Source organism: Lepidochelys olivacea (assembly GCF_965140295.1).
Source record: "Lepidochelys olivacea isolate rLepOli2 genome assembly, chromosome: 1".
Classification (NCBI taxonomy): Eukaryota; Metazoa; Chordata; order Testudines; family Cheloniidae; genus Lepidochelys; species Lepidochelys olivacea.
Window position 1 is genome coordinate 322,921,580 of NC_140411.1, and position 15,701 is coordinate 322,937,280.

The 15,701-nt window shown below is 40.9% G+C and overlaps 1 protein-coding gene across 3 annotated transcripts in view; it reads right to left on the reverse strand.

Annotated features, from left to right (window-relative positions):
* The window catches only part of TBC1D22A (TBC1 domain family member 22A), a 438,694-nt gene that overhangs the window by 247,164 nt on the left and 175,829 nt on the right, over window positions 1–15,701 (reverse strand). For all 3 annotated transcript variants that reach the window (XM_084629309.1, XM_084629310.1, XM_084629311.1), the window contains one exon: window positions 15,201–15,307. In XM_084629309.1, the coding sequence (XP_084485435.1) occupies window positions 15,201–15,307 (107 nt within the window). The remainder of the gene's footprint in view (window positions 1–15,200; window positions 15,308–15,701) is intronic.

The following is a 15,701-nucleotide window of genomic DNA, read 5'->3' on the forward strand; positions in this document are numbered from 1 at the left end:
GACCCATTTTCTCAACAATTATCTAATTACAGAAGACTGGACAGGATTCCTTTTGAAGCCTGTAAATCCTGCTCTTTAATCAGCCATAGGAGTTGCTAATAAGCAACACAAGTCATTCCCACCCTAAGGAACTGCGTAAACGGTCTCATATTCTCAAATTCACAGGTCCTGCCTGCAGTAACCATATTAATATTTTATTGCTAATTTTTCTATTTTAATTCTGTTGGAGTAGAACTTTTATGCAGCATATGCTTATGTATTCTGCCTCTGGTTATTTAATTGCTGTTAAAAGTTATTTTAGCTGTACCTATTTTTTTTTAAAACTTTGTATTGTTAATCTGTACTGAACTTTAAATGAGGTGTTGTACTCAATTTTATATACAAATGTTAGACCTGTCAGTGAGACAAATCAATGTGAACTTTTTATCTGCATGTTACTGGGATTCTGTATGGGATCTTGTTGTAAGGAGTTTTTACAAAAAACAAAAAAAGTAATTAGAAAATAAGCATTAGTGAATGTTGATCTAGTCAGGTGGAAGGAGAAAACTGTAGGATCAGTTTTATTTTGCTGAAATTCAAACCCATTATAAAATTGTCAAACTAATAATATCTGTAAATTTGGAAACTATTCTATATATTTTTCAGGAATTTTTCAATTATGGGTCAATAAGAATATGCTGGCAATCAAATGGATGATGATTAGTATATTCAGTAAGTCTTCAGACATTGTTTAAGCTATAGCAGGCCGCCAATATCTGCAAGTAAACATATTTCCAGAGGAAAATGTCCAATCAAGCACAAGTTGTGAGATTCACTAGTTTTCAGGAATGTTCAAAGATAAGTTATATATTAAAAATACCATAATATATATTTAAAGTATGAAATTATCAAACTGTGTGCAAAGAACACAAATGCCTACATTACTCATATATGGCACATGACATGAACATATAAAAATAGGAAGTATCCAATTCTGCAGCAGAGCTTTGTAGGAGTTTCCTTTGGGACGAGGCACCTCAGATTCTGGTACAAAAGACCATAGGATACAAATAGATGTGGATACAGAGGGACCTAGACAAATTGGAGGATTGGGCCAAAAGAAATATGATGAGGTTCAAGAAGGACAAGTGCAGAGTTCTGCATTTAGGATGGAAGAATCCAATGCACCGCTACAGACTAGGGACCCAATGGCTAGGCAGCAGTTCTGCAGAAAAGGACCTAGGCGTTACAGTGGACGAGAAGCTGGATATGAGTCAACAGTGTGCCCTTGTTGCCAAGAAGGCCAATGGCATTTTGGGATGTATAAGTAGGTGCATTGCCAGAAGATGGAGGGACGTGATCGTTCCCCTCTATTTGACACTGGTGAGGCCTCATCTGGAGTACTGTGTCCAGTTTGGGGCCCCACACTACAAGAAGGATGTGGAAAAATTGGAAAGAGTCCAGCGGAGGGCAACAAAAATGATTAGGGGACTGGAACACATGAGTTATGAGGAGAGGCGGAGGGAACTGGGGATGTTTAGTCTGCAGAAGAGAAGAATGAGGGGGGATTTGATAGCTGCTTTCAACTACCTGAAAAGGGGTTCCAAAGAGGATGGATCTAGACTGTTCTCAGTGGTAGCTGATGACAGAACAAGGAGTAATGGTCTCAAGTTGCAGTGGGGGAGGTTTAGGTTGGATATTAGGAAAAACTTTTTCACTAGGAGGGTGGTGAAACACTGGAACATGTTACTTAGGGAGGTGGTGGGATCTCCTTCCTTAGAAGTTTTTAAGGTCATGCTTGACAAAGCCCTGGCTGGGATGATTTAATTGGGGATCGGTCCTGCTTTGAGCAGGGGGTTGGACTAGATGACCTCCTGAGGTCCCTTCCAACCCTGATATTCTATGATTCTATGGTTCTATGTGATTTAAGGTCATGGATAAGTAAAGATTGAGCACACAGAATAGACAGTCAAAAGTGACTGACATGGTTCAATTATAAAACAGAATACAGACTGCAGTGACACTCTAAAATGTGAATATATGAAAAGCTTCAAGATTTCTGCTCAACAAATCCATGTTTTGACTATTCTCAAGGTACCAAGGACTGAGAGTCACCCGGTTACTCTCCTGGCCTCCAGCTAGGAGATTTGTTTGTGCTTAACCCAGTGTTAGCTCCCTGACATTCCCAGTCTGTTAGCCACCCAAAAAATCTCCTCTAGGCTACCCCACCCCTCATTTCACCTTGCAGGTTAACAATAAGTGCACCCCAGATCCTGACCTCCTTTGAAGCAGTCTCCTGTAGCCTTCAGCCCCTTCTCTACTGAACACTCACAGAAATACCAAGTCTGCTGTCCCCATGGGAACAGAGTAAACACCAGCTTGAATGATTCAACTCAAGTTCAGCTCCCTATATAATACCACAGCACTGAGGTATATTTATAGTGAAAACAACAGGAAATTTATCAAAGATTCAAGAGACAGTGAGAAAGAGTAACAGAAACAAAAGGGTTGCATATAAACAAAATCATAACATGATTATTAGAAACTATACTTAACATGCCAGCCTCCTGTCTAAAGTTTACTTCACCCCAAATGTCCTCTGCAGCATAATACCACAGCACTGAGGTATATTTATAGTGAAAACAACAGGAAATTTATCAAAGATTCAAGAGACAGTGAGAAAGAGTAACAGAAACAAAAGGGTTGCATATAAACAAAATCATAACATGATTATTAGAAACTATACTTAACATGCCAGCCTCCTGTCTAAAGTTTACTTCACCCCAAATGTCCTCTGCAGCATTTCAACAAGGGCAGGTTGGAATCCCATTTTCATGAATATAACCGCAGTGCCTGATTACGTCCTACGTACAGGATAAAGGGATGTCTTCCTTTCCTTCTCCTTATATCCCCCAACATTTATTGTTGGTACCAAAAATCATGAAAAGCCGCTCGCTGCATAACTTCTGGTGTGCTGCCTCCCTGTTGATTACAAATCCCCCCTCCTTAACTTCATATGTAAATGGGACTCCCATTGTGTTGGCTTAGAATGCTTAAGTTATATATTGACACAGAGAAAAGTGAACAAACATTCAGTGGAACCCTGATTATCTGATCTAATTGGGACTGGAGCCAGATCAGATACCAAAAATCCAGATAAACTAGAGAATAAGTGGCAGGGCTCGGACTGTCAGTCCCAGGCATGGCAGAAGCCCCAGCCACCCAGGAGAGGGTGATTTGGTTAATATGGAGAGCCAGATAAGGGAGGCTCAGATAAATGGGGTTCCACTGTATTTTTTTCTGACAGAAAACTTGTTTGTCAATTCTACCTTATAGGAGCCGACTCTGTGAGTGCTCCAAGGCTAGAGCACCCACAGAAAAAAATTAAGTGGGTACTTAGCACCCATCAGCAGCCAGCACCCTCCCCTTCCCTCCAGCACCTTCCGCCCACCAGCAGCCCCACCGATCAACTCCTCCCTTTCCTCCTCTGGTGCCTCCCTCCCACTGAAAATCAACTGTTCTGCGATGTACAGGATGAGCGGGTATGGGGCATGCTCGGGGGGGGAGGGGCATGGAGTTGGGCAAGAAGAGGCAGGGTGGGGCAGAAAGGGGTGGAGTGGGGGCAGGGACAGGGACTGAACAGGAGTTGAGCACCCCTGGGGAAAGGAAGAAGCCAGCACTTGTGTTCTACCTTGATACAAACCTTAGAACATATTTCTAGTATACATACATAACTCTTTATGTAAAATTTGTACATGCATTTCACAGCAATATTTGTGACCAGTGTGACCCTGGCTTTTATTTAAGACCTCATATGACATTCTTTTATGAACCAGAATGTACATGCCAGAATCAGGATATTCTTGTAATCCCCCTACCAGTCGGCATTGAGGAGTTCGTGGGTCCCACGTACCAAAACATTTTCAAAGAGGATGAAACCTGTTTTCTTGCCGGACACAGATAAATATTGATGAGATTCGTAACTAGTCACATATAAAAGAAGAGAGACTGAAGAAACAAAGATAACACTGAGAATTTTAGGATAAAATAGTTACTATTAAAATTTCAAACACTTAAGGGAGGGGGCAGAGACTGCTCGAAAACATACAAAGACTAATCATCTCTCTAACTTGTGAGCAAAGGTACCCTTACATCAGAAATCTCAGAACACCAAAAAACAGCATGAGTAAGGCTATGTTAACATTATGGAGCCTACGCAGGCACAGTTATGTCAGCAAAGCTATGCCAGTATAGGTGCCAAGTGTAAATGCAGCTTACCCCAACAGAAGATTTTCTATCAGTGTAGGACCACCACCTCCATGACCCACAATAGCTACAATGAAAGATGCCCTTTTTCATTGACACAGCTGTGTCTACAGTGTGGGGTTTGTCAGCATAGTTGTGTCACTCAGGGGTGTGGTTTTTCACTCCCGACTGATGTAGCGGTGCTGACATAGTGTCAAGGTTCCTTCCCCACTCTGAACTCTAGGGTACAGATGTGGGGACCTGCATGAAAGACCCCCTAAGCTTATTCTTACTAGCTTAGGTTAAAAGCTGCCACCACCAAAGTGTTACACAAAGAACAACAGGGAAGTGCCCACTTGGAAACGTCTCCCTCCCCCCCCCCAAAATATCCCCCCAAGCACTACACCCCCTTTCCTGGGGAAGGCTTGATAAAAATCCTCACCAATTTGCATAGGTGAACACAGACCCAAACCCTTAGATCTTAAGAACAAGGAAAAACTAACCAGGTTCTTAAAAGAGAATTTTAATTAAAGAAAAAGTAAAAGAAAAACCTCTGTAAAATCAGAAAGGGAAATACCTTACAGAGTAGTCAGATTCAAAACATAGAGAATCCCTCTAGGCAAAACCCTAAGTTACAAAAAGACACAAAAACAGGAATATACATCCCATTCAGCACAACTTATTTTATCAGCCATTTAAACAAAACAGAATCTAACACATATCTAACTAGATTGCTTATTAGCCCTTTACAGGAGTTCTGACCTGCATTCCTGCTCTGGTCCCGGCTCAAGTTGCAGTGGGGGAGGTTTAGATTGGATATTAGGAAAAACTTTTTCACTAAGAGGGTGGTGAAACACTGGAATGCGTTACCTAGGGAGGTGGTAGAATCTCCTTCCTTAGAGGTTTTTAAGGTCAGGCTTGACAAAGCCCTGGCTGGGATGATTTAACTGGGAATTGGTCCTGCTTCGAGCAGGGGGTTGGACTAGATGACCTTCTGGGGTCCCTTCCAACCCTGATATTCTATGATTCTATGATAAAAAGCATCACACAGAGAGGACCCTTTGTTCCCGCCCCCTTACCCCCATCTTTGAAAGTATCTTGTCTCCTCATTGGTCATTTTGGTCAGGTGCCAGCGAGGTTATCTTAGCTTCTTAACCCTGTACAGGTGAAAGGGTTTTTCCTCTGGCCAGGAGGGATTTAAAGGTGTTTACCCTTCCCTTTATATTTATGACGCATAGCTTAAATGCAGACTCAGTCTAAGTTCTCTAAAGTGAAAGATAAGGAATAAGAAACTGGGTCAACTTATCTATATGTAAACCAAGTATAAAAGTAGGCTTCCCATTCCTGACAAGAATCTTAACTATGTCAGAAGGCAAATACCACATACCTAATCTATTCAGGGACTCAGCAGCCACACTGCTACTTACAGCAGCAGTACTATACTGAAAAGTGTGTCATCCAACTGAGAACACGCATCCACATACATTTTTCAAAGAAGGGGAGGAAATCTAAAGGTATTCTCAGTCTTCACAATGCTAGATTGGCTACTGATAAACCCATGCCTCGGTACCTTTCTGAACAACTTTGGAATCTAGAATCAGACAGCCTAGGGGAAGAGAGGTAACCAAAGAAATTATTTTTCTATTAAAAAGGCAAGCAAATGAAATTTGCGCCTCACTTTCCTGTTGACTCTTCTTATTCTTTGGAGAGACAAAACTAAATGAACTGGTACCTCATTCCTCAACAACAGACTTCACACAGCTTGGCAACGAGCTATTTATTAAAGCTCCAATTCCCATTATGACAGTGTGTGCTCTGGCACTGAATAGCATGCTAGATGGACAGCAGATAGAACAATGCTACCGATCAATAGGAGTCTATCAACTCTATTGTTATGTAGGTAGGTTCTTACACTGCACTCATCCCTGTAGTATCTGAGCAATTTGACCCCACTCTTAAAACTTTTGAACTAGTAGGATTATTTAAGCATCCTACAGCCACACTTAAAACAAAATATCAATAGCCCTGTTCAGGTTGTAAACTCTTTAAGGTAGAATCTGTCTCTCACCATGTGTTTGTAGAGTGCATAGCACAATGGGGCCCTGAACTTATTTGGGGCTCTCTTAGTGCTACGGTCAATCATTCTGGGTTTGGTTTGGGAGGGGAGGAAGAAGGGGAAGGCAGCAAGTTATTTGGTTTTGAATATAAATAATGTTCAAACTGAATTAAATTAACTTTGGTTGCACAGACAAAAGTAGTAGGAAAAATAACTGACAAGAGCAAGCTACTTGATGGGGCAGTTCACGTGACTGGAGCACATGGATGGGTATAAACTGTTCAGGAAGGACAGGTACGGGAGGAAAGGTGGAGGAGTTGCATTGTATGTAAGAGAACGGTATGATTGCTCAGAGCTCCAGTTTGAAGCTGGAGAAAAGCCTGTTGAGAGTCTTTGGGTTAAGTTTAGAAGCAAGAGCAACAAGGTGATGTCGTGGTGGGCATGTGCTATAGACCACCAGGATGAGGTAGACGAGGCTTTCTTCAGACAACTAACTGAAGTCTCCAGATCACAGACCCTGGTTCTAATGGGCGACTTCAATAACCCTGACATGTGCTGTGAGAGCAATACAGCAGTGCATCGACAATCCAGGAAGTTTTTGGAGAGTGTTGGGGACAACTTCCTGGTACAAGTGCTGGAGGAAGTGACTTGGGGCGGTGCTCCTCTTGACCTGCTGCTTACAAACAGGGAAGAATTGGTAGGGGAAGTAGAAGTGGGTGGCAACCTAGGCAGCAGTGACCATGAGATGGTTGAGTTCAGGATCCTGACAAAAGGAAGAAAGGAGAGTAGCAAATTACGGACCCTGGACTTCAGAAAAGAGGACTTTGACTCCCCTGGGGAACTGACTGAGCCTGTGGATATGGGGAAAGCGGTGGATGTACTATATCTTGAGTTTAGCAAAGCTTTTGATAAGGTTTCCCACACTATTCTTGCCAGCAAGTTAAAAAGTATGGATTGGATGAATGGACTATAAGGTGGATAGAAAGCTGGCTATATTGTTGGGCTTAACGGGTAGTGATCAACAGCTCGATACCTAGTTGGCAGCCGGTATCAAGCAGGTTTGCAGATGACACTAGGATGGGGGGAGATGCGCTGGAGGGTAGGGATAGGGTCCAGAGTGATCTAGACAAATTGGAGGATTGGGCTAAAAGAAATATGATGAGGTTCAACGAGGACAAGTGCAGGGTTCTGCACTTAGGAAGGAAGAATCCTATGCACCGCTACAGGCTGGGGACTGACTGGCTAAGCAGCAGTTCTGCAGAAAACGACCTGGGGATTACAGTGGACAAGAAGCTGGATGTGAGTCAGCAATGTGCCCTTGTTGACAAGAAGGCCAATGGCATATTGAGCTGCATTAGTAGGAGCATTGCCAGCAGATCGAGGGAAGTGATTATTCCCCTCTGTTCGGCACTGGCGAGGCCACACCTGGAGTACTGCGTCCAGTTATGGTCCCCCCACTACAGAAGGGATGTGCACAAGTTGGAGAGAGTCCAGCAGAGGGCAACAAAAATGATTAGCGGCTGGGCACATGACTTACGAGGAGAGGCTGAGGGAACTGGGCTTATTTAGTCTGCAGAAGAGAAGAGTTAGGGGGGAATTGTTAACAGCCTTCAATTACCTGAAGGGGGGTTCCAAAGAGGATGGAGCTAGGCTGTTCTCAGTGGTGGCAGATGACAGAACAAGAAGCAATGGTGTCAAGTTGCAGTGGGTGAGGTCTAGGTTGGATATTAGGAAACACTATTTCACTAGGAGGGTGGTGAAGCACTGGAATGAGTTATTTAGGGAGGTGGTGGAATCTCCATCCTTAGGAGGTTTTTAAGATCCAGTTTGACAAAGCCTTGGCTGGGATGATTTAGTTGGTGTTGGTCCCGCTTTGAGCATGAGATTTGACTAGATGACCTCCTGAGGTCTCTTCCAAGCCTAATATTCTATGATTCTACTTAAATGTAAGAGATGTAAAGCAAAGAAACAAAACAACAACTTATCAGAGTAAATATAAAAAGGACCTAGAGTGGGTCCGAGTCTCACCCACTTCTTTGCATACTGGCAGGGTTAATTTTGTTATCATAAAATACTCCCATGATAGATGGGTGCACCCTTGGATATTTCCAGTGGCAACTAATACACTGTATAAAAGGTTTTAACATCTCCACATAATATTTCAAATGTTCCTTGCTGCATCTCAAGCCTATTACTTCTTCTTTCATCTTCACTGAAAAATAATTTATTGATCCAAACATACTTATGTTTGTGTACACAAGTGAGACTTGGAGAAGTAATCACTGAACTCACTTTTTGTAGGTGAGAGGTATAGCAGCATATGTTAGGGAAAGTGCAACTAAGTTGTTCAGGGTCCTTCAGTGAAACCAGATAAAGAAATTCAGTATTAACAATGGAGAAAAAAATAATATAATGTATTTATTATGCATAACACCCAGAGCGTTCTTTGTGCTACTACTGCCAAGCAATTATTTCTCTCTTTTTTGTATCTACATATGACTGGTTATGCCTTGTTACTTTTTCTGTCAAGCATGTACTATACATCTTTTCTCATTTGGAGAACACATTACACATTTATTTTGTCATCCTCATAAGATTTTTTTTTTAAGTATTACAAGAGCTTATTTTCTATGTTTGAGTTATATGTGCTTTGAAATGTGTCGTTTATGGAGTTTCAAATAAGCAATGAATCACATTTACAGAGGTCAAATTAAAAAAACAAAACAGGCTAAATTTTTCAGATGCTGCTACGCAGAGAAAGCATGCTACTATTTACTTGACCTTGGAGCAGGATAATTATGTTTAAAAACACCCTAGGGAAAGTAGAGCACTTTTCTTCCCTAAATATTTCATAAACAATTTTATCAAAAAGTGAACCTCTTCTGACCTTAATTAGTTTGTGGTCCTTCTGCAAAATGCCTAACCCAAAGAAACATTCAAATTATAAAGCAAGAAAGTGTTATGGAAGAATAATTCTTTTATAAATAGTAATAGTGCCAAGAGCACAGCAATGCCTTTCCCGTATATACACTCTAGTTAAGGACCTTGCTGAGTCACAGAGTAATTTAAGTGGCAAACGCAAATAGGAAATTATTGTAAATTCTTTGGTGTTTTATGCAAAGATGATCAGTAGCAGTCAGCAATTCGTCACCATTAGAATGATAAGAACAAAGTCATAATACTGTGGCTACAGAATTACCAAATAGGCATAGAATATACGTAGCCTTTCCACTTTCGTACAGATGTACAATTTTTACTTCAGTAATCTAGCATACACTAAGTCATGATAAAATAAAACTACAAATGAATAAAGCACAATAAGACTCTATGGTTTAAACACAGTAATGTGGGTTGTACATTTTTAACCAAGATCCAGAAAGGGTTAAGGCAAACCCTGTTACCTCCACATAATTTGAAAAAAGTGGAGCTAGTATATTCACTTTAAACTCTAGATACTGCTTAAACCAGCATCAGAACATGCATATTTACAATTAATATGCCAATCACAATCTGTTACAACTTCAGTTCAACTCCTAGAACAAAAAGTACAAGATTGATTCTTCAGGGACTGAGCATTTCTTTAAAAAGTGTGTCATCAATTAATACAGCCTTAAGAGAGAACATGCATTATGTCAGCTCTGGATTGGAAGATAAAGTAATGATGGTCAGCTCACAGAAAGAAGAAAATACCTAGAATTTCCTGTTCTATATTTTTCTAATTGGTGGCCTTGTAAATTTGGCATTGACAAGCCTCTACAGTCCTGAAGTGGCCATTTGCCTGCTGTTTGCTGCATTTTGGCAAGCATTCCTTAATGGTATATACAACGAGGAGTACTTGTGGCACCTTAGAGACTAACAAATTTATTTGAGCATAAGCATAACTTCATCAGATGCATGCAGTGAAAAATACAGTAGGAATATATATATATATATATATATATATATATATATATATATATATATATATATATATATATATATATATATACACACACACACACATACACACAAGAACATGAAAAAATGGGGGTTGCCATACCAACCCTAACGAGCCCAATCAATTAAGGTGGCCTATTATCAGCAGGAGAAAAAAAAACTTCTGTAGTGATAATCAGGATGGCCCATTTCAAACAGTTGACAAGAAGGTGTGAGTAACAGTAGGGAGGGAAATTAGCATGGGGAAATAGTTTTTAGTTTGTGTAATGACTCATCCACATCCAGTCTTTGTTCAAGTCTAATTGAATCGAGTCCAGTTTGCAAATTAATTCCAGTTCTGAAGTTTCTAATTGGAGTCTGTTTTTGAAGTTTTTTTTGTTGAATAACTGCGACTTTTAGGTCTGTAATTAAGTGACCAGGGAGGTTGAAGTGTTCTCCGACTGGTTTTTGAATGTTATAATTCTTGACGTCTGATTTGTGTCCATTTATTCTTTTGTGTAAAGACTGTCCAGTTTGGCCAATGTACATGGTATATGTTTTCCATTTCACTTATTGATAAGATGATAAATTCATATATGTCTTTTTTGCCCCCTGTGCAAGGGTGATCTCTGTTTTACAGCCGTCTTGCTGGCAAACAATTGGTACATCTAAAACTAGCATATAGGATGGAATTACACCCCACTATCACCAAAAAGCAGTCCAAAATAGTTAAACCTGTAAATTACATTGGGATCACTCCTCTCTTGTTACTCTCCCATTACTCTTTCATTATGGAAAATCCACTCAAGGAAACACTTCCACAGTTTTGGATAACAAATGACGTTAAGTAATCCCACCTTCTGTTTCTAAACAGAATATTTAAACTTAATTTTCTTAAGGTACCCTCTTCAGTAAGAAGGGGAGGGAATAGGAGTGGGACAGACTATGCTTGTAGATTTGAACTTGAGCTACAGGATTCATTTGTTTCACACACACACACACACACACACAAATTCAAGGGAACATGTAGTAACACTCATTCAGACATGAGGTATTTGGCAAATGTTAAGATCATGCTGCCTCATTAACAAGCAGAGAGCTGTCCTAGTCACACATTACATACCCAAAGTATGCATACATCACCATTTATTACTACTCTACTGTAATGCTTGGTCTATGCTTGAAACATATAGGCATAGTTATGTAGTCTGGGGTGTGGGGGGAAAAAAAACAGACTTGACCGACATAGCTATGCTGAAAAAAATCCTAGTGTAGACTCAGCTATGCCAACAGAAAAGTGCTTCTGTCAACACTGCTAACATTATTCAAGCAGGTAGTGTTCCCACACCAGAAGAAAAAACTCCTTCTGTCAGTGTATGCTGTGGTTATTTTAGAGGGCTATGCTGGCATAGGTTCTTTAGTGTAGACATAGGCCTACTCTATACTACAAAGATAGTTGACATAAGCTGCCTTGCGTCAACCTAGCTGTGCATGTGTCTACACTTAAATTTGTCTCCCACCAATGTCAGCTCTCCATTATGCCAACACAATAACACCACCTCCTTGAGCAGCGTTGAGCCATGGTCAATGTAGTGAGGTTGATGCAGTGTGCATGTAGACACTGCATTACCTGTGTCAACCCTAACAGTCCTCCAGCAGTTGCCCCACAATGTCTGACACTGACTGCTCTGATCACAGTTGTGAACTCCACTGCCCAATGATCACCGAGAGCAGAAGCTTCCCCACCCCTCACAATTGCAAGTTCCCCAACAGATGAGTCAGTGGTTACTGCCACCGATACTCGTAAGGAACATATCGAACTTGTCATCCCTCCCTCACCTGGGAAAGGAGGCTAAGGCAATTGCTTGTGAATTGCTGTGCTAACTATGGGATGCCAACAAGAAGATAATTTGCTCGGTCTCGGCTGAGAGCCTTGAGCTTTCGTTGGATCTCAACTCAGGTGCATCCAGAAAAGGTGCGACATCGAACATGTAAAGGTCCCCTTGTGTGAAAGGTGACCTTTAAGGAGGGGAAACTGTACGGGGAGACTTTGGCAAACCAGTAAAGTGCCTGAAACCAATATGGCTTATTGCTAAAAGCAGCCAAGTCAGCAGGCTGCAAATTGGCCAACTCAGCAGGCTTAGCTTAACTAAGGCAGGAGGGGAGGGGGGGTCTTTGGGTGCCACAGAGAGGGCAGCTTGACCCCGTGTCCTTCCTGATAAGAACTGTGTGAAAGTGGCTGATACATGCATTTTAGAAGAGCAGGATGTGCCCCAGGAATGTCTATTGGGGGCCTCACAGCTGCAAACTCTGGAAAAACCCACACCTGGTTAATCAATAATCAGAAGGAACCTTTTGCTGGACCACCGAAACTGCTTGTAACAAGTTTTCTTTAAGGGACATGTCTAATGTATAAATAAGGGGGGAAAGTTTGAGGTAGTTGGACTCTTTTTGGACTCTCCATCTGGATACATCTTGCAGTACCCACCAGCAGATGGAAGATTTGGCCACCAGAAGCCTGCTGCTGTGCCACCCGAGAACCACACTCAGCTTTGGTAATTATCAAGCATTGGGGGTGTTTTACTAATATTTTGTGGACATGTGTAAGTGCTTGAGACTACATAAAGTTTAGCTTTAAGTGAAAGCACTTTTGCATTATCCTGTTTGTGCCAGCCATCTATCGGTCAGACAGCCGTGTCTCCCCTGATTTCCCGACACCACCTCGCATAGAGTAAGAGTTAACAAGAGCTTTGGGTTGAAAGAACCCCAGGTAACAATGGGATCAGTGATAAAACATGGTGTAATAATCATAAATGTACAGCAAGCACCACAGAATTAATAGGTGCATTGTCAGTGTTCTATTCATAGATATGTACCAAGCACCACACAATTCCTAACAGGCTCCCAAACAGCAGGGCCAGATAGAGCACAGTACACCGAACACATTACTGTGGCTCACTCTTAAAGTCCTCTTTAGCCTCCCTGAGCCATACAGCTGTGTTGAACTCTTCTGACAGCCCTTGTATGTGGCTATTCAAACTCAGCAGAAAGCCACTCCACCTCCATGCTGGCGGCAACTTTTCCCCTTTGCTTCACAAATATTATGCGGGACACAGCATACAGCTATTGCCATTATGATATTTTTCTCCCGGAGATCCAATCTCGTGAGTAAACAATGTCAGTGCCCCTTCAATCTACACAAAATACACCAAACTCTCACTCTGCATCAGCTAAGCCAACAGCTCAATCTTTTCCTTGCTGTGGTGGCCAGTGTACAGCTTCATGAGCCAGGGGAGTATGAGGTAGGCTGGGTTCCCCATGATCACTACTGGCATTTCAGCATTGCTACTGGTAATCCTCTGGTCAGGAAAGAAAGTCCCTGATTGTACCTTTTAAACAGCGTTGTGTTCTTAGAGATGTGAGTGTCATGCACCTTCCCTGACCAGTCAACACTGATGTTGCTGAAGCATCACCAGTGATCCGCCAGCATTTGCATTAACAATAGAAATGCATTAACCATAATTTGCATTAACCATAGCCCTTTCTGTTGATGTACTCTGTGGTCAGGTGCTCTCGGCCAACATTTACAGGTGCTCCATGAATGCCACCAGCAATCTTTAATTGGTTCTTGCTATGCACAGCAATCTGTCCTCCAGAAAATCATTATGCTCTCTGTGGCTCTGCAAATACCAGAGGACCATGCACCCTGTGTTTGCAACGCTGATGACGATAGTGCAGAGCTGTACAGGCTCCAGGCCTCTGCCAGAGATAGCAGACAGCAACAAGTCCTGTGCAAATTCGTGGGACTTTGAAAATTATGGGATAGAGATAGTATTATGGGATGAAGAAAGGTGCATATTGGGAACCTGTCTTTCCAGTCCAAGACATCCCTTAACAACTCGTTTCTGCCCCATTACACATTGCCAAAACTTGCCAAAACAGAGAGTGCTGGATGGTGGTGAGTTGCAAACTGGTATAACTACACATAGTGCACCATACTGTGCACTGAAACAAGGACTTCTGCAGTGCCGACACAAGGGAGCCAAGTATGCACACGCACAAGCAATCTACCAACTGCAGTGGCCTTATGCCAACATAACTTGCACCAGCAAAAGTTTGTAGTATAGACTTGCCCATAGCATAAGGCAGTGAATGTAATTAAATGCATGTAATTTGCTTTCTGAACTGAAAATTTAAAAAACCCTAATAACCTATTTTATTGTATGTTTGTGTTAAGGCATAGACTAATTTAAACCTCTTAAAATGTTATATTTTGACTATGTTTGGATCTAATGATTATTCTCTTTTGGACCATGCTGGTCCCCTCTATTCAAAACAGATAAGTTTAACTGAGGCTTTATTTCCTCATGTAAATGGCTGTAACCTTTACAGACACAGTTTTACTCCAACAGTTCATATACACAAAACTGTATTTTAATGACTGCATTTGTTTATTTGGTCCATTTGACTCATTTTGTTCATCGTTTCCCCTATAAAATCAGACAACAGCTCAAGATATCCTACAAACTGGGGTACTAAGAAATGGTTTTTAAATGATTTTTTTTTTAAATCAGGATAGCCTATTTAAAGGTTACTCTGCCAGAAAGTGGATTTTGTTTAAAATAGTCAGTTACAAAAATCTCATTTCTCATTGTCCCTCATTGACCATTTTATGTGCAGACTTCAAACAACAAATGTAACAAAATGCTGCTGACAATCTCTACTAATTGACACAAGTGCTTAAAATGTCTCTGGAATCACAACCTCCAATTTCGTTCTCATACATCATAATGTATTGAGACATGTAGAAGTTCAGTACAAAAGAAGTTGTACAGCACTTTTTAAAACCTCCTTCACCAAACTCATGGCAGATTTCCACTTTGGGGAAATTTATTTTTTCCTCTATTTTCTTACATGTACTTTTTCGCAACATCCTTAAAGTAGTTCAAAGCCATGACATTAATCAGTTATCTTCACTATTTAAGAACAGGAGAAATCAATTTACCTGAATGCCATCAAGCAACTTGCTCATGCACCAGTAACTGTCAGCTTCAATGTTCTGCAGTACTTCTTCAGGCAGACTGGAAACATCAAAATTTTCCACTTCTTCTGCTGTGGAAAAAGAGGAAAAAGACAAGTCAATGAAGTGCACAGAATAAATAAAGCAAGGTTGACAAAAATAATTGATAACAAAGACAGCCACCTTGTATTCACAATCTTCAAAATGCGTTCTTTAACAGGGACTAAATGCATCATTTATTGCTCAACTGTGTCATTTACAGGTTCTAAATGTTAATGAATATTTAATTTATTGCAGACTGTGAAAATCCTGAATCATGTCCAATTAACTAGAATTCATATACAATAAATTATATAATTCTAGACATTTCACACCTGAGAGAGGAGTACCAAGAGCAATAAAAATAGTCTTCTAAAATATATAAACTTTTTTTTTTAAAACAGATTACTCTGCAAATATGTTTTGTGTATGGGGGTGTGCACGTGC